Source organism: Scatophagus argus, chromosome 6 (assembly GCF_020382885.2).
Source record: "Scatophagus argus isolate fScaArg1 chromosome 6, fScaArg1.pri, whole genome shotgun sequence".
Lineage (NCBI taxonomy): Eukaryota > Metazoa > Chordata > Actinopteri > Scatophagidae > Scatophagus > Scatophagus argus.
This window is the reverse complement of record NC_058498.1, coordinates 4,786,065-4,806,555: the sequence shown is the minus strand read 5'-3', so window position 1 is coordinate 4,806,555 and position 20,491 is coordinate 4,786,065. Positions and strand designations below refer to the sequence as shown.

General features: G+C 41.1%; 1 protein-coding gene across 1 annotated transcript in view; it reads right to left on the bottom strand.

Moving 5' to 3' along the window:
- Window positions 1-1,713: 1,713 nt before the first annotated feature.
- Window positions 1,714-20,491, bottom strand: part of LOC124061100 (glypican-5-like) — a 42,464-nt gene continuing 23,686 nt past the window's right edge. The window contains exons 9-11 of the mRNA XM_046392640.1: window positions 18,144-18,285; window positions 4,376-4,488; window positions 1,714-4,265 (exon numbers count right to left, since the gene is read on the bottom strand). Coding sequence (XP_046248596.1) covers window positions 4,167-4,265; window positions 4,376-4,488; window positions 18,144-18,285 — 354 coding nt within the window. The 3' untranslated portion in view covers window positions 1,714-4,166. The remainder of the gene's footprint in view (window positions 4,266-4,375; window positions 4,489-18,143; window positions 18,286-20,491) is intronic.

Here is a 20,491-nt window from a genome sequence, read left to right as displayed (position 1 = left end):
GTGCCCTTCAGCAAGACACCTAATCCCTGATTGCTTCAGCAGAGCTGATATGTTGGCATTATAGACTCTGGATAAGGAGGCTGCCAACCACTGTGAAGTTGATAAGCTTTCAGGGTTAAATGAGTCCTAAATACCCAATCCAAATTTAGACTAGTGCCACACCACTGCCACATAGATCCCATCAGCAGTCATTGATATTCCAGGATCTTTTGTACACCCTGAAGCACGAGGAAACAATGGACTTTGTCACATTCACGACTGTGATGAGAATAACTGAAATATTTGGGAGCCTGAGGGATATGAGATCCAGTGTTGGTTAGCCCAGTTTATGGACTTACTTACAGCTTGTTCCTCACTCTCGGGTCAACCTTGTACCCTTTTTCTGATTTATGACACTTTATAAATCAATGATAAATCCAGTTGCATTGTTTTGTGTCTGTAAGGCAGGCAGCTGCACTTTGGGGTGATCCTCATAACCACGACTCTCAATACTTAGATAGCCTCTAGTCATTTTTAAACAGCTGAACAGATACAATCAGCATTCTGTTAAAATGTATGTCTCGAAGGCTGCAAACACTGGTGACAATGGGAGCATAAATTTGATTTAAATGGCACAAACCCTAATCACAACCCTTGGACAGGGTTGGAATAATCAGAGCTCTGATTTCATTAGTGCTGGCACTGAGGAAGAGTATTTTTCTGCAAGGCAGCCTCACCAGCTTGTTGAAACAACATCCTGCAAATCCCCCGTCTAGCTTCTTCTCGCTGTCTTGAACTCTGACTCATGTCAGTTTCTTTTTCACCTTCTTTACCTTTCATTCTGCCTGTTGCCTGTTTTTCTGTCTCTTTGTTTTGATGTGCAGAGATGTGCAGAGTACACTGGCCCTTTGCCTCCTTTAGCTGAAGGGCATCAGAAGTTTGCTTCTGTGTAAATGATTGTCTAGGAAAAGCAGACATTTCCCATGAACGAAAAGAAAGTGAGAAGTCAACAACAGCGACAAAAAAGGTAGTAAAACAGTGCATTTGAAACAACATCCTCAGAGAGAAACAGAATATATGGGTGGGACTACATTGTGCCAACACTGGGATGAGGAACGGAAACACTCCTCACAGCCTTTCTCCTTCGTGGTCTCTCTTTTTTTCTCTCTGCGGCAATTTGCATTCAATGATGTCTTTATTTCCCATCATCCCCTGGCAGCTTCCTGTGCCAAACAAGCAGTCTGTGCCAACTTCCTGACCATGCCAATCCAATCACCGTAATCTCTCAAAAGACCAGAGGCCAAAGAACTGCAGCTGTATTCCCATTAATAGATACTGTATGTATTCAGACATAAATCTCTAATGGCACCAAAGTCTTCTCTGTTTAATTCCATTGCAGCAACTCAAGATACAGTGGATGCTCTGATGGTAAACAGCGCTAAACAAAATCAACCCAATGTGTTTCCTGAATGAAATATTTTTTTCATGTTATAATAAATGGCAGAAATTCCACAACCTTATTTTCTATCTGCAGTATAATATTGCCAGCAACAATTACACCTCAGAATTGATATTTTGGGCAATTTGCAAACTCAGTACGCCTTGTGTAAATGAACATGATTATGATTTACAAATCGTGTTTGTTATTTTACACCTTGTTTCGCTTATGTGCGTCCTAAATATGTTATATAAAAGACAAATTACAATATATATTTAAAAACAGTTTATTGCTGAGGATATTAGACTGAAGATTAATGACCCAACACAGTGTGTTACAGCAGGTTTATTTACATTTAACACGAGAGTCACAGGTTTAGTGTATTAAAGCAGCACAGCAGTTTTCAGAGTGCAGTGACAGAAGGACTGTAGGACTGTTTGTCACATCCTGGTGTCCCTGCATACTGCTACATTACTATACAAAATTAGTTGTTAGCTGTTGGACCTTGATAAAAGTACATTTGATATGACAATGACATGGCACAGCTCACCATGTGTGCCTCAACGCACACGCTGACAAGCACCGGAGGGACAACAGACAGCCATTTCTATTCTTGATACAACATCGTTCCATCTCATGTACAAATATGTGCTAACGAGATTCACACTTCCTTCAGTACACAGATTTGTCAACGTGTAGCTCTTAGATGAGGTTGAGCATCCACAGAACGACAACTAATAACACCAAATTAGCATTTAAATCTGTACTTTCCAGATGATTTAATTTGGATTATTACCCAAGAGAACTGTAACTGATCATTATGTCATGTTATACAGAGTTTGTAAGTTTTCAGCCACCTTCAGTAGCTCACACTAGTGTCATCCCAAGTTTAGAAACAATAACAGTGTGTATCCATACGGTCTATACGTCCACATATCTATCTGTGCATCGGTGTGTTTTGGTGGTTTGTTTATGTAGGTTGCATAGCGAGTTTTGTGGAACACGGAGAGGTTGGCTTGAATCCAAACTGTCATCCCATTTGGGTATAACGTTTGAATCCTAATCAAATAATAGCACAAATTGTGTTGTGAAAGCATCCCACTAGCTGACATGGTATTTGGGCTTGCTGCCCAGAAAACTCACACAGCTCAGCTCTTAATGGTATTTCCCAAGTTGTCTCTGTCAGTAACGTTCCTTCATAAATAAACTGTCTCAGGTGATCAAAACAGACGCATATATGTAGGAGTTTTGTGAAAGAGCAAAAAGACTAATCACCCACTGCACGCAGTGTCCTTCAGCTGGTTCACTGGCTCCATTCTGGAATTATTTAATATTATAATAGTATATAATAGTATTCCACTTGTCTGTCCTGCTGTTGTGTGTAGTTTGGGGGGTTTGAAACTCAACAGAGAGCCGACAGGACCTGATAGCTCTAATTAATTACATTTAATTCACTTGTTTGGATCCGGGCTCAGCTGCTCTCTGATCACTCTCCTGACACCTCATCTCTTGTCTCCACTGGATACAGAGATGAGCTGATAACACATGTATCAGAGTGAGAGAAAGCTGTAATTATATAATATTGCGTTGGACGTCTTGTATGCATTATCTCATTGCAACATTTGGAGACAAGCCAGCCTTTGAAATCACTGTGACAGTCAGCGTTTGCATATGACAGTGAGATGTCAAATTATCCACTCTTTGTGTCTTGCTCGTAGGTGCAGTCCATATTTAGCCTTCTTGTGCTTTTATTATTTAGAATACTCTTATTTTTTGACAGAGCTTTTCTGTTGAGGATGGCTGTGGCAGCTCACGAGTGAAATTGAAGTTGAAGTGGAAGTTGTCACATCCCTCCCTGTAGTGCTGTTACAACTTTGCATGCTGTACATCTTGAGAAGAAAATAGTCCCGCCAAGACTATAATCTAAGCCTAGAAAAGGAGAAACTTTCTCGGGAGAGAATTCAGTCATTAAAGAGTCATTTTGGATTAATTAGAAAGTGTCCCACAGTCAAAACTCTCAGCGTACTCACTGCAGAAGTGAACCTCTCAGCTTGGGTGAATAAAGAGCATATTTGTGTGAAAGCTGGGGGAAAGCTTGGATGTGCTTCAGTCTGCACAGGCTTACATACCGAACTGTCAAATTATTCATTATGCTGCATGGTCTTCTGTAAATGGTCTGAAGTATCATATAATTGGTTGTCCTGCCTATTGACACAGAATCGTAATGTCCTTTCCTGCCTATGTTTAGCTCTCCGTGTTAAACTCTCTTCAACATTAACTGGAGGTCCTCACAAGTGTGTCTTACCTGCTGCTTCAATGAGAGTTTCCAGTCTGAACTTTAGCTGTCATGAATCAAATCAAACCTAACGTCCCGTAACATCCAATTCAGTCTGCTCTGTTCTATGTTAGTCTCTATTTACACATCAAGCTGCTGTTATAGAAATTCTTCATATAAATATATAATATATATATGATATGTATTTACATCTCTCTTCAAAAAATTCAGTAGTGTTGTGCAATCTATCCTATCAGAGTTAAAAACAAATAAACAAACACATGTAGAGGTAAGTACAGGTAACATAAAAATGCATCCGGTGCACCTGCGACTGTGATGCATCGACAGCTCGTCCCAGCAGCCGGGCCGACCGGAACAAAAACAATCAGAGTGGTTGACCTGCGCTCACAGATAACTTCACCACAAAACTTTTGAGGTTGTCTCTCTCAGTCCCAGGGACGATGTCTCCTTGGTTCAGCGGGGTTCCCATGACAACAGCAGCAGGAGCAGCAGCAGGGTCACCAGGGTCAAAGGTTCAGCAGATGAGGTGCGAGCTGCGCCCCGAACAGCCACCTGACGGAGGACATCGGACACAAAATGATATGAGAATGGACAGTCTGCAGCTGAGAGGAACAGAGGAAGGAGAGACAGGATGTGAAGGGAGGTAAAGCCCTGACTTTTACCTGCGGAGGTGACAGGTGATGAGGAGGATCGGGGCGGCGAGGAGGAGGAGGAGGCGGTGGAGGAGTCTTTGTTGTTGGACTGCGACCGCTGGATGTCTCACCTGTCTCCTCACCTGAGAAAGAGAAAGAAGAAAAGATATGATACAGTATAACATATAATGCATAACAGCACACGTAGATGAAGTACAACCGTGGTTCGACACCCCAGTTACAAATTTGTTTGCTTGGATTCGATTTTAACAATAAAAAGTTTTTCCTGTACAACAGTGGGATCCTAAAATCATCCACGTGAGGCTTGGTCCTTCTCTGTTTTTTCCCCCAATAGAAAAGGCTTGATAAGAGCTTTATTTCAACTTTCTGCTCATGTGCCGCACACTTTGCACACTCACAGCACGTGTTGTAGTCACAAGATCATACAAATCAGGATTCCAATATCCCCCTTTCACACTGAATTTCTCCTTTCTTCTCTTTATATATTTCAACTTTAGCTTAATTATTTTATTTTTAATCTGGACCAGTATAAATCAACTCCTTTTCAAATTTACATTTACTATTATTGTGTTTTCATTGTGTGAAGTACTTTAAAGGCTGATCACTGAGTTGATCTACAAACACAACACAGAGTATGTATTGTATGACATGATACTTGAAACTTGAACATAGGAAATGCAATGCATCATTAATCTGGTTGTACAATCAGTGACTTTTAATGTCTGAAAATGAAATCAATTAAACAGACCAAACAAGTTGAGGACTTTGCGACTGCTTTGAGAAATCGAGTTTAAAAATATCTTGGTAAACAAACAAGGCCATAAATAAATTTTGGAGATTTGTAGAAGTCATTTCTGGTTCTGTTTCTAGTCTCACAATTGCTTAAAAATCTTGCATCAGTTATGGCTGACCTGAAAGAGTTATGGGTTTCACCACACCCACCCTCAGTTCTACACAAATGAGGATAACAAATGTGTTACCTTACACACACACACACACACAAACACACACACAAACACAGATGTGCAAAATGTTGCTTCATTTAATGGGCATATGGGCGGACTTCACCAGCTGCGCTTTCATATGCATGTATGTAGGTGTGTGAGTGTGTGCGTGTGTGTGTGTTTGTGTCTGTGTGTGTGTGTGTGTTGGCGGTGCTCCAGGCCCCTCATGGGAGGATCTCAAGTAAATGAGTGGAATAGGACAGGAGGGAAACAGATTGTGCCGCCAGCTAAATGTGTGTTCACACACACACACACACACACACACACGAGCACATCAGCCAAAGACATTCTCATACTCACCTGCGCTGTCACAAAAAAACACTCAGTCACAACATGCTCTGTCCTGACACACACTCACACACACACCTGCTTGGGCAGAAATCTGATTCTGTCTCTGACAATACACATTGTCCTGCAGAACAATACACAAAGAGGCTCTTTCATTCGCTGAGGAATGAGGCTGAGAGTTGTTAATGTTCACACACACACATACAATATCTCATAATACTGCAGACAGAAAGCAGAAGAGCCACATAAACACACACACACACAAAGGGAAAATCTTTCTGGGAGATGGTGGATGTGTTTTTGTTTTCGACTGTCCGTGCTGATGATTCAGATGATTTACTCACAGCAGAATGTTTTGCAATTAGGAATCGTCCTTTATCGTGTGCTCTCTTGACAAATAGCTGCTGCATGGAGCAATACGGGACCCTGGGGCTCATGGCTGCGAAAATGTGTGTGTGCACTTGTGTTTGCTTGCGTGTGGTCTGTTTTGTGCATCTGTTCCCATCCGGACTGAAAACCTTGTTTCACATCTGGAGTGAACCTGTTTAAGAACTGCATCATATTCTTGTGGCTCTTCCCCCATAACAAGTTTAGAGCGATAAATTCATGTCATGATTTCAGCAAATCTGTTATTTGTTCTTAAACAAAAATATGCAAAAACTGACCTTCTTTTGCACACTGAGCTGCTCCAGATGAAAAAAGGCAAGCCGATTTTTTATGTCCCTCTAACGAGGCCAAAAGGAACATTTTCATTAATTGCTGTCGCTGAATAGCATAGAGTTTAGACTCATATTTGAAGGTAAATTAGGCAGCAAACCAGTGATTTCAGAGGAATTAAAAAGAAGAAACAATGTCAATAATAGCTGCTTGATAAAAAGCGATGATCCATATTTTTGGGTAAGATATAAGCCAACCGTCGATGAGGAACGAAGATCGAAGCCTGTCCTGTACAGTAATTGCAGGGCTGGGAGGTCGCTGAGTGTCAGCTGTTGACTATTACCAACATATGCTACTTCATACCTTTGCTACACTATCATTCAAAAGGAAATATTGCACTTTTTACTTCAGTGCATTCATCTGAAAGCAAGTTACTTTGTCTACATTTTTACATTTCTACTGATTTTACACACTTTGCACAAGGATCGATTTGAAAATTTGAAATTGAAAGTAAAATAGGATTTTAACAGTAAAAGAGTTAAAATCAGCTCGACATCAGAAAATGCTAACAAAACTATTTGTTAGACTTTAAAGCCTGAGAAATAACAAGTAAATAGAAATACAGTCAAACACTTATTTTTCTGCATAACGGATACTTTTACTGCTCATACTCTGAATACAGCTTGTCAGTGATACTTCTGTCTTTTTACTTCAGTTGATGCAGATGTATTCAAAGCAGGGCACTAATTAATGGTTGTTTCAGTTACTGATTAGCCTGCTAATATTTTTCCAGCTCGGCAATTAATGTTTAATATGAAAACTAGTGAAAAAAAAAAACTTGATACCTTTCAGAGCTTTGTTTTGTCTGGTAAGCTGGCTGAAGCTCTGATATAAAAGAGAGAAATGAAGCAAATCTTACATTTGAGAAGCTGGTGGCAGCAAACATCTGCTCTGTCTGATTTATTGATTATCAAAGCTCCAGCACGACAGTAAAATAAGGCTCATAATTAAACCGCATGTCTTAAATGAATCACTCCAACTTTGAAAAGCCACTCTTCTGTAGGCGTATATACATCTTTGTGTGTGTGTGTGTGTGTGTGTTTAAAGCAGGTGGAACACACATTCTCCTCCTACATGGCCTTCTGCATGTTTGTCTCTTAGCAACAATCCAGAACATGTCAGATATGGCAGACTGGCTACAAATATGCGCGCACACACACACACACACACACACACTAGAGATGAGTGATCAACAATGTCACTTGTCATACTCATGGGGTAGTTTAACCTTTACTGCAATGAGTAATGATTGTGTGTGTGTGTGTGTGTGTGTGTGATAATAATGCAGGAGTGACATTTGAAGGATCTGCCATTGAGTTGCAGAACGAGACTACAAGCTAGAATCCGGGTCAGTGCAGTCACAGATTAAAGTTTCCAGCACAAGACGAGTCCACGCCTGCGTTCATGTGTGGTTTGTGTCCACAGGGGAGTTGGACTGCTGACAGTTTACAAGAAAGGACAAAAATGGCCACCATGTTCGGCAAAGTGGAAAGCTGGTGAAAACATGTGATACATCATCCTCTCCTAGCCAGGCAAATAAATATGTCCTCTTCACCGATGACTTGTAATTTAGACACTTTTCCAAAATAAGATAAAAATAGAATTGGATTCAAGCAAAATGAAGGCCCCGGGGTGACAGTAGCAGAACCAAGCAGGTGGAGCAGAGCCATAAATCAGAGCTGTGGTGACCCACGGGAAACAAACTGGCTGCCAAGTGCTTCGTGCATCTCTCTCACTTACACACACACACACACACACACACACAGAGTTTAAATCGAGAAAGTTATGCTCAGTAGTGGCAAAAGGAACAGTGTAAATTATTGTAATTACACTCATAATTGGTCCAATTATTCACATTCAGATTTGGATAAAACATATAAATGTGATTGTTAATGGACTAATAAAAAGTTATCAAAGCCACAAAAATAAATCCACCATGGATGAACAAGAGCATAAAACTTTAAAACAAAACTGCATTCAGTCACAAATTTCTCTGTATTAAAACAAATTTAGCAGGGTTTTTTTTCATTTTTACATGTTGAGATGTTTCATAAAAAAATGGTTTAAAAATGCTTTTTCTCAGCCAAGAACACTTTTCAAAGCCTGTGCTGAAGCTAAATATGGGACTGTTTTAGTAACATATTGTTCACTGTGTGCAGGAATAAACGTGTACCTGCTAACAAACTCTGCTAGTTCTAAAAAAGGGGCATTTGTTCTATTTATTTGGGTTAGGCTTGTCTATTTTATTGAGTAAAACTCACATGCCAAAACTAATAAATTTTCATGAGTTTAAAATATGACTGATGAGGCCTCAGGCTATTGCTGATAAGAAGCAGCATGTTTCTGGCTTAAATATTTTAACTGCTACTCGGAGCTAAAAGCTGTTACTATAACACTATAACATCCACTGTTTTGTTTTTGATGGTATCTTTTGTATTACAGGAGCAAAACATTCCACCTCCAAATGATGATCCATCCACAGTCACCATTTGGTGCCTTAATCTGGCGTAATGTTCAGACTTCATTATCGCTGCCTGATCTGGAACAAAGCATCTATTCCAGAGAAGTCAATACCCAAACCTCAGCATTTAACTCCCCTTTCATGCAATCCCACAGTCTGCCGTCTGAAACAAAACCCAGCTGACAGCACAGCATCTTCCTCTTCACAGCAGACAGTGTGTGTGTGTGTGTGTGTGTGTGTGAGCGTGGGTCCATAAACACAATGAGTGTCACAGAAACATGTTAGCTATGCTTTGATCAGGCTTTGATCAGGTGGATTTTTTGGTGCATTAAAGCAGGAGAAGGAGCACTTGTGCTGTCTCGTCCTGCCCCATAAGAAAACCTCAAGTACTTCAAATATTTGTGGGTGTTTACGTTCGATATACAGTATGTGCGCCTTTGTGCGTTGATTCATGCTGACGGAGTGATGCAAGGGTGTCAGGAATTCATGATCTGATGAGTGAAAGCTGAACTGAGTGAACTGACAGCAACAGTGATTATGTGTATGTGTGTGTGAGTGTGTTAATGATCCCGTCTGATGTCAGATGCTGGTGGCGTGTTGTACAGAGCTGTCGATTTACGGCCCAATTATGCCCAATATTGTTGCTCCTCAGTTTGTGTGCATACAACAGACATTCATCCTCTCTCTCTTATACACACACACACACCGAGGTGACCTTGAAAAGCGTCTGCATAGCTGATGTGTGTGTGTGTGTGTGTGTGTGTGTGTGTGTGTGTGTGTGTGTGTGTGCGTGTGTGTAGGCGTGTAAATGTATCCCTAGAATTTCTAGCTGAATCAGTAATGAGCATTTCATTACTTCAGCCTCAGTTCCCCAGGGAGGAAACACACCAACACACACATACACACACACACACAGCAGGAAGAGCATGGTAAAGGGTAGCTGTGGATTATACCCTCAGCAAGTGCTTATCAGAATCAAATTATAGAATGATAGCAAATAGAAAGAAAGAAAGAAGGAGCCGTACTGTGACAACATGGCAAATAAATAGTTGCAATGCAACTCAGTACCAATGGCAATGACTATTTCCTGAACACGCCAAACTGGTAAATATATGTAATGTGGTTCTCGTGTCCTGCCAACACAGTGTACTGTATTTCTTAATATTCTTCACTGCTGTCGTATTGTTGTTGATAGGCTCAAACAAAGCATTTAGTAAATTGGCCTGCTGGTCAACTTCCTCGCAGAGATGAGTATCTACACACAGTAAAAATGATCATCCATGTGTTTGGTAAACTCGTGCTGTACTCCACTGAGTGACGGTCAAAAAATCTGGAAGGAAAGCAGTGCATGAATTGTTTGGCAGGCTCCGTGTCAGAGGGCAAGAGAACAACCTCAGAGAATTCAGCTGATTTTGTTCTGCCCATCAGACACTGGATAATAAACAAACAAACAAAAAGAAAAGTAAAAAAAAGAAAACACTTGAACAAGCCAGGCTTTCAGAAGAATCTCCTCAGGTCCATCATTTCTTCCTGTAGGTCGATTGACTAAAATGTAACTGAACCCCCAGAAGATCGTACGAATGTAACTGAAAGGTCTGTTTACGTGTATTCATTGAATGACAGTGGAAAAAGACGTCGTCAGATCAAATGCTTTGCACGTCCATTGCCTGCTCCACTGGTCCCAAATTAACTGTGCGTCAACGCCATCTGAAAAGTAATATTCAGATTAATTGCTAGCGCTTGTTTTCCAATGACTATAATAACAGTTAACGGTTCCACTTGCAGCAAAGCATCTTCCCAAGGTCACGCTCACCGAGGTTAAGCACAGCCTCCGGTGGAATCATAAAACCTTTGGAGGAAACACGTGGAAAAAGAAAATGAGCTGAAGACAGCTGCGGCGAGGGACTGACTGTGATTTGCAGGCGGATGAAAGGATAAATGCGGCACAGCGATTGGCTAAAGGTTGTGCATCAACAGGGGTCGGTGGGGGTGTTGTGTGCTGTGTGTGTGGCGTGCGAATGCTCGTTTAAACACATGAGGACCGAAGCTGAAGGTAGAGAAAGCTTGACAAAGCGAGGACAACAAGCTTCTCTCAAAAGGTCATGTATGGAGATAACAGCGTCATGGCAGAGAGGAGGACTAATAAACAGATGATGTCTAATCAGATTTGCATGAACAAACTCACTCAGGTGTAGAGACAAGCAGAGAGTCAGACAGGCAAGCAGAACAGACAGGTTGACAGACAGGAAGGCAGAGAGAGAAGAGGAAGTGACAGTACAGGAGACGGTTGATAGAGGCTACGGCCGTGTTGATAGCTGAAGTGCAGGGAGTCAACCGTGCACGTGTAGATGTTCAGTAGATATTCTACAAGACGCAGCATTTCACACAAAGTTCAGTTCTTTTATCTCCGTCAGAGTGCTTTGAACAAAACAGACCTTAAGTCACTTTGAATGAGAGAGACAGACAGAGCAAAGTGAATGTGTAATTCTTTAATGAGCCGTATCTTCTACCCCGAGGATCTATCATTTTAAGTCTACTGCTTATTAACCATTACCACATGCTGAACACACACACACACACACACACACACAGCATGTGAGCACTATCACTTATGACTTTCCTTTCTCTCTGCACCCGCTGTTACCCACCATCATCCTTTCCTCTGCCCCTTCTCATCTCCTGCCTCTCCTCCCTTTAATTGTCTAGGTGTGTGTGTGTGTGTGTGTGTACCAGTTCAAGTCAATATATCCCAAAATAAACCCAAACAATTCAAGGATGAGATGATGAGGAGCAATTAAAAGAGAAAAGTACGGCTACAACATAAAGAAATCACAGCGATTTTACAAATTTAGTTGATATGTCTTAATTTGCTTTGTTGAATGCATCTTGGAGGGAACATAATCGCTAAATAGATGACCTTTATGAGCAACATCTTCAGTGCGGGAAGTATGGCATGAGAGGCAGTAGGTTGGAGACCTCAGACTTGAAAAACGTGTCAGGATCAAGCAGGAAAGTATTCTGTATTTCTGTTAGAGGCTGTGCAAATTAAATAAACACAGCTGGGTACTGGAGTTTTTAGCAAACATTACTCAAGCAGAAGTAAACAGCTTATTTGTTGCGTACTGTTTTCAGCTAGTGTTAGTAGTAAGCTCTGTGTTTATGGCACATTTATTCAAAAAGCCGTCACGGTGTGGCTCCATTACGTGTTTTAATAGTGTTTGGACAACAATGGAGGTCACAGGGGAACAAGACAAACCAGGCTTTGGATACACACACAACACTTTTTAGTAGGATCAATTCATTCCCGGTTTTGGTCTCTTAATGGTGTTTAGAAGGGAAATACAACTTATTTCCATGTTTATTCTGTAAGGTACTGATAAGATCAATTGTGTAGACACTGAAAAACGTGAGCATGTCAGCTCTGATCTTTTCAGCGTTTCAGCAACAACCACAACGGCTCAGTAGTCAGGAATAGGCATCGTATATGTGCTGATGATGAACATAATGCTGACAGCACTGAAACATTATATTTCCCACAAAACGTGTTTACTACTGGATACCCCTCATTAGCTGTATATCAGCAGAGGACGGCATTGCCATTAATGATATGTGAAAATAAGGCACGATAAGAAGAAAACGCTTCAGTCTGCATCAGAGTGAAGCATCAGTGGGATACTGACTGCATTCATCCAATGTTTTACACCCTCATGTTCTCCAGTGCCTGCATGTACAAAGAAAGCAGTTTCATTTTTATAGCACTGATCAATCCAGTGAAAAGGCTTGCTCTGGGAACTTTTATAGTCAGTGGAGCAGATTAGGAGCCCCGCCAGACTTTTTATTGTTCTTTCTGGCTCCCTTTAGACAGATGCTTATGAATGCAGATCAAACTGTCCTCGGGCAGAGGGGTAACGTGTTCAAGAGCTGGAAAACACTGGCCTTTCCCTTTAAGATGAAATAGCTTCTAAAGGCCTTGTGAATTTGGCCCCAGGGAAGTGGGGGAGAGGCCAGAGGAGCAAGGCAGAGATGATGGAGAGCATGGAAGGAAGACAATAAACAGGGAAATGGTTCAGCATAGAACAATTTCCTGTTGTATGTCCACTCTTGAGTCCAGGATTATGATGAAAACCAAATACTGGCGGTGTGTTACTTGCAAATTAAACTCTGCTCAACAACACCTCCACAAATGTAACACAAAGGAGTTGACGGGATTACAAAAAAAAAACAATGTGAAAATACGTCACATTACTCTGGCAAGAGATGGCACAAAATCTGCCACACCTTCTTTCTTCCTGCCGGTATCTCTCCCTCCCTCCCTCCCTCCCTCTCTTTCATTGTCATCAAATAAGCACCCATGGGAAGACAGACCACCTGGTAACCATGGTTACAGGGATTGAGTGCCCCTCGCGAGTACACAATCACACATTCTCTTACACACACACACACACACACCTCATGTACTTGTAAAAATATAAAGAGATCCTAAATATATCACCAAGTATGCAGTGAAAGATTAACAAACTGAACTTGTTTGCCTGCGTTTTTGTTTCCATACTGGAGTTCAAACTGTTAATTGAGGACAACTTGATCCTGTACGACATTTGGTCCTAACAGGGGTTTCATAAGCAGCTTCAAACTACATTAAGGTCTTTTAAGGGAAAAGCATCGGTGCTTTCCAGACTACACTACATTAGCGGTTGTGATGTGACTCATGGATACCTGGAGGTTAACGTATCCCCACCGCTGAATCCTCCACCACATCACACAGCTTACAGCACAGCAATTATGGTGACAAAGAATTTCATTTGTTACACGGAAGAGAAGAAGGAGAAGAAGAAGGAGAAGAGAAGAGAAGAGAAGCTGTGATTACATTTACATTATTGACATTATGGGACCTGGATGGTTCTGGGGAGACAGAGAGAGAAGGAGGAGAAGGGCAGTTGGAGAAGGGATTGTGCTGGTTTGAGAGGAGAAAATCAATCTGTTTAATCTCGGTGAATCTAAGGAGAGGAGACGATGAGAAATGACTGAAAAAAGAAGAAGAAGAATAGTAAAAGAGAAAAAGAGCTCCCCTGCAAAATAATAATTCTGTAACAGACAGCTAATCATAAAAATAGCTAATAAAGTATGAAAAGTGTATGTGATTGCTGGCAGTACTGCTGAACTCCTTAGTAACTTGCCTGAATTAACATGATGCCTTTGAGACAGCATAGTGAACAAAATGTACTCTTTAGCATGAACCTAATATTAAGTATAACACTGATTCCAAAACAACAAATGACTACGTCGTAAAAGACAAGAAAAAAACCTACAGTATCAGCTTTTTTGGCTGGACTTCGCTGTCATCTTGGAAAAAAAAAACAAACCAAACCCTTCTAACATGGCAAGCTAAGCTCTGCTTTTAACTGCTCATATGTTGAGGCGCCTGCCTCTCTCTTCTGCTTTTGATCTGTGAACAATGTTTGCCAAGTGAGTCTCCCTCCCTGGCTGAGATCAACTTGTAAATGGACTTAAATCAAATAATAATAGCTTGTGTACTGTCTCAGCATGACTAAAATAACTTCTCACTGTGGAGTGGCCCACATAAATAAAACACATGCTTGGCAGTGAGTTACCGAAGTTTTGAAGTTTTGATTTTGGTTTCTGGCTGATAACGCACCATCTCCACCACTCATCCTCCATTTCTCCTGTCAACAAAAACCCAAATGTCATGGGGATTAATTACAAGATTTATTCATCCCGCTTTGTATCTGACGCCTTGCGACAGAGACGAGAGACAGACAAAAATATGGTTTGATATTGGGAAAGTCGTTGTAAGTCAAGAAACAGCAGGCTACTGGATCCATTTCAGCCACTGGGCGGTCCATAAAACGTACCAGATTACACACAAAGACATCGTCACAACAGATGTTTACACCTGCATACACAGAAACGCACTTAAATCGTACACACGAAGCCATGTGTACGATTTAAGTCGGGTGTGCATGCACACACAAGAGGCCATAAACCTTAATTTGTGCACGCACATCCACTCATTCGCAAAACCATCTCTGTTTCTCATGCAAGCACAGTTTTGTTTCTCTGCTTTTCCTCCCCTCAACGACTGAGATTTGGGGAAGCCAAATTGTAAGTAAGAGTTGGGGAGCGTGGACGAGCCAGCGTTCATTCGCTCAGTGGTATTTCATTCGCACATTAACTCAGAGCTACTGGTTTAGTGTACAGCACGGGAATGAAAAGTACAAAATGCTTTTGAAAAATAAATGACCTGTTCATGCCGGTTCATACTGCAGCTCTCTTTCAGCTTCAGTGAGTCGGAGGCTTGTTTATATGCATGGAGATGCCATCAAGCGGGGGAGACATGTAGAAAAATCCCCCTTTGTCACTTATTGTGATTCTTTCTCCTGGAATTCATTGCGGCTTGAGAGACACGATCCCCACATGGCACCAGTGGCTCGGTAAGTCATAACCTGCAATTTTCTCTCTAAATAGCCAATGTGCCAGTTGCAGGCCCAGCGGGAGGCATGAGTTTGTAAAGAGTATGTGAATGTACCAACAAATAAATTTTACAGCTGTTAAATGAGGAGGTGAGGCGATATAGGAAAACAAACATTTAATGCAGTATAAATGATTTATCTTGTCATGTACACAGTCCTCACAGTCCTTCACAACTATCATATCAACAGTGTTTGCATGTTTTAAACTTAATCTTGATTATTATCTTCCGTCACTTGCATTGAAATACTGTGGTTTAGAGTTCTCTAAATGAAGTTAACTCTCACCAAAGGTTCGCAACGTGAGATCTTAAATAAAGTTTTGTTCTTGGAAAAAACACGCACTTGAGAATCCCTCCATCTGACTCAGTAAATGTCAGAACTTTGATGCGGAGATGATGCTTCAGTGCTTACTGTGAGATTAGTTTTCTCAGCAAGCCCACTGCTTACACCAAATCTCCTCACCTCAATAGCAATCTTTACCAGCACATACCTACAGCAGAGACTTTTAGATCACAGATAATTTTTATAATCACAAGGTTTAACACGTGCGATGGGCCTTTTAACTCTCAAGGTTGTTGCTTTTGTTGTTTGGTAGCTGGAACATCCAATTAGAGTTTTGCACAGGCCTGAAAATAAGACTTAAACCCAGCCTGGAAGCACCTTTTGAAAAAAATCCAGTCTGACCCTACTTACAACTCAGTTCAAACGCTATATTATTGCAGTTTTTTTATTCATGTAAAACCTTTATTTAATGAGCAAATGTCACTGAAGAGGATTTTCTATACAGGTATTATGTGGGTACAGAAGATAAAAAGAAAAGCGAATAGTACTGAAAATAAAATGTTAAATCAAAGAGAGAAAGGGATCATCTTCTTAATAAATTACATCTTACAAATGAACCAAACCTGAACCTGAGCCGAGTCCAAAGCCTCATGCAACAAAGATGCACTGGGATCGGGTCTGGGTTACTAATGAGGATATTGATGACCTACTTCCTACTTTATTTCTAAAACAGGGTCCTCTTGTAGGATTGAATTCAATTTAATGACTACATAAATAAAAATACATAAATAAACTTTTAAAGCTATTATTTAGCCTTTTATCGTGTGAGTCCACAGAACGAGGGGGGGGGGGGGTTCAGTATCATAACGAATGGACAGCAACAGTCTTATGTCACTGCAAGGTTACACTCTCATAACCAGCAATGACAGGGACAGCGCCGGGTTAGTAATGTGACAATGACCCTTTTACATTCTGCCCTGGGGACAGAGACCTCACCACCCGATGACATCACACGTGAACCAATGGGTCATGGGTAACAAGGCCAAAACGCAGATCAGCAAGCTCTGTGTGGTTCAGTAAATGACGACAATCAATCCCATGAAGCAAGAACAACTCCAACAGCGAAACTTCTACTGTTTCGTTTCTATTTACGGTTCTCAGTTTACACATAAGTGACAGAAAAAAACCAACCAAACACTGGTTTGAACCCAATATTGGTTTGACCTGAAAATATCTGGCCTGGGTCATCAATCACCAATGGTCACCAATGTGACCACAGAAACCAAAGTCCACTTGTGTCATGGAAAGTTCCAAAGGTGGTCTTCTCATATGTTGACCTGTTAATGAACATATGTGTTTTTCCAGCTAAAAATAGACATGGACAGTTAAGTTTTCCACAACACATAGAGGAGCTGCAGTATGTGAGGAGCCTTTATGGACTCTTTGTCCCTCAGGACTTTGATTGCAGTTGGGACTGATATCTGGCCTAATCCTGGCTCTGTTTGCTCTTATTATGAGGGAACACAGACTAGTCTGAAAGACCACAGTTTGTTCAATAATCTGTGTAAACCACCTGCTGAGTCTGATAAAACTGTTCCAACCTATTTTCTGAATCAGCTTCTGACTACAGGAACACACTGCACTGTCTTCACGTTTAAACAGAAATACGTTCTTTCAAACCAAATGCTTTGGTGGTCATGTTGTACAATTCATATTTTACAAGCCTCTGCAATGCACTCCACCTGTGTAAAAACTGACTACCCACTGCAACCACCCAACAATTCAAATAAGAGCCAGTTTTAATTATATAATACACTCTGCAGGACTGCCTCAAGACTCCTGGGGGTCCCCAGATCTCCCTGTGACACCCATGTATTATGGATACTGGTAAACATAAGCTTGATGAATAAGTCAAGAGGAGATAAATGAATAATCGCAGTGTATTTTTCCCTTTCTGTTTTTGGGATGACCCGGTTGTTAGTGCATCATTTATCCCGGCAGAGGAGGAAATAAACTGCTGAGACCAGCAGAAAGAGAAGGAGAACGAGAGAGAGAAAGAGAGAGTGAGAGAGAGAGGGGGAGAGAGGGGGAGAGAGAGTGAGAGAGAGACAGAGAGAGAGAGAGAGAGAGAGGAGGAGGGGGGAGAAAGAGGGAATGAAGACAGTTGAATCCATCTCTTAGTACTATCCCTCCCTCTGGGCATTTCCCTGCTGGCACGAGATATGTGGAGGCTGCAGCATTTTAAAACCTCCACCATGCCAATGAACTGTGTGTGAGAGTGTGTGTGTGTGTGTGTGTGTGCTTATTTATGATAGGTGTTTGTGTAACATATATATGCTGATGTGTTATGTATGAATTGGAACCCCTATATTTGCACAACCACAAGACAAGCTTACCAGAATGCATCTGTTCGTGAGTGTGTGTGTGTGTGTGTGTGTGTGTGGGTGAATGTTTGCTAATGTTTGTTCTTCTGTTTTTTTCATGCATGCGTGCTCTGTGTGTGTTTGTGTGTGTGTCATGTGTGTATGACTCACCGTTCTCCTCCCCAGATGCTTCACAGCCGTCTTCATCATCACATTCGTTTCCGCTGCCTCCCTCTGTCTGTGCGCTCCCTCCCTCCTCTTCCTCCACCTTTCCTCTAGCTTTGCTCGCCCAGCCGAGCTCCACTAAGAGCTCCTAAATAAAACACACACATACATTATACTTCTAAAACAAACCAAGATACTGGACAGATTGGCACACAGTTTTGCACAGACATTCATGGTCCACAGAGGATGAACGATTCCACTTTTCCTCTTTGGTTGGCATGTGGTCTAGGCTGAACTTCATCTGACAGACATTCAGACCTCCCTCAGGAAAATCACATGATGATATACAGAGTTTTCATCTAGAATCGTTATCAGATCCAACTTGAATATGCTTTAGATTATTGCTAAATGCCTGCAAAACTAATGAAAATCCTACCAGCCGAAGTTGTGCTTTGTGTTTAGTGCTAATTAGCTAACGTTAAGATGCCAAAAGGCCTTAACAGAGAAGGCGAACATAGTAAATATTATGTTACTCCGGTAGTACTCTGATGTTGCATGTAGCTCAAAGCACTGCCTAAGTTCAGCCTCAGAGCTGCCAGTGTGGCTGCAGATGCTGTTTTTACATTTTAGGCATTTAGATGACCTGCCAATGAATTACAGGGAGTGCAAAGGAGAATCCAGCTCAACTCACAAATCAAAAATATCTAACGATAATGAGGACAAAGGTCTGCAGCGCAGTAAAACAAAAGAAGATAAAGCAGAAAAGGAATGGTTTTCTGTAATACTTTGTGCTCTAAATGCTCCAAATGGCCATGAAAACATCTTTGCAAACACAGAAACCGAGGTCAGAGAGCACACTAAAGGGTAATTGAGGATGTGCCATCTGTGCATGAATCCATATTCTTTACTGCCCAGTTAAGTCACAGCGAGGATGTGGTAGCATGTTACATAATTGTGTTGCTGGGGCAAAACCTCACGTCACCCACACATTAACCAATGAGGGGAAAAAAAAACAAATCAAACATCGTCTCAGTCAAATATTGGGTTGTGACATAGTTTCAATCTATGGTTGTATAATTTAACTGACTCATAAAGGACAAAACAAACTTTGTCCAAGTAAAGAAACTATAAAACACCAGAACAGGAGTTATTAGCTTTTCACACGTACACAGCGACAGCAACATATAATTGGCTCACAGTATGATGAATGTGTATTGTGGAGAGTCAAGGTAGGTAATATATGAATTCCAGCTGAAAACTGAGATAAGGCAACCGGCGACCAGTTTTATAAAGGGAAAAAGATATATTGCGCTGACATTTTGTTCTCTCCGAAGATAACATTGCTATATATACAGCAAAGCAGATGCCACCAAGATTGTAACATCTACAGTAATGATTTATATTACCTCACACTGGTGAAATCTGTCTGGCAAATTAAATATTACAAAGGCCAAACCGGGAGTCAACTGGTCAATATTTTATAATTACAAACATTTTTTTAGGGCTTCATTGTCATACAGTGTAAGTGAAGCTACAAGATTCCCCACTTAAGTTGCTTTTTGCTAGACAGCCAAAATCCATTCCACTTTTCACTATTTAAACATGGCTTAACAGTGACTTGCAAATATAATCCCTTTAATACGAGAACATATTGCATAGACAGTTACTATATGTTGTGGTGCACAACGTCACACACATAATGACAGAGCAGGCAAATAGTTTTTTCTTCACAATTTGACCCTGAAAATGTATGGTAGTATTGGAGCTACACATAATTATGTTGCACTACACATGTATGAGTTTGACTGGAACGAGGTGGAAAAAAGGTCATTTAAACAGACAAGCCTTCCATAATGTGTGCTTAACAACAAAGGCTATAACTTATAATGAAGACATATTATATGCCCATGGTATTTAAACTTTTCAAACACTCTGACTTTATGTTTTGAGTAAGAAGCCTAAACTTGCATAACAAATCCTTATTTTTCAAAAGTTACAAAACAACATTTGGTTCTGAGTTCTATCAGGATGAGTTAACCCGACTGGATGGATGCAGGTTGGATAAGGACGGACATGTGGACTCCGCTGTACAGCAGGAGTGGGGCGGCTGTGGAATCAAGGGGAACCAAGGTTAACTATATGACAGCATGTCCAAAGGGACATAGAGAAAGACTAGATTCCGTGCGGTGATTCACCGTCATGTCATCTGCCTGCAAATGAGGGCTGAGGGAGGACAAATATGCATTACAGCAATGTTTCCACCAGGACTGTGTTTTCTTAGCCATTTAGAAAGCCTTGAATTTAAAGTGAATTTGGGTTGTGTGACACTGAAACTTTCCAGTGAAACAAGTAAG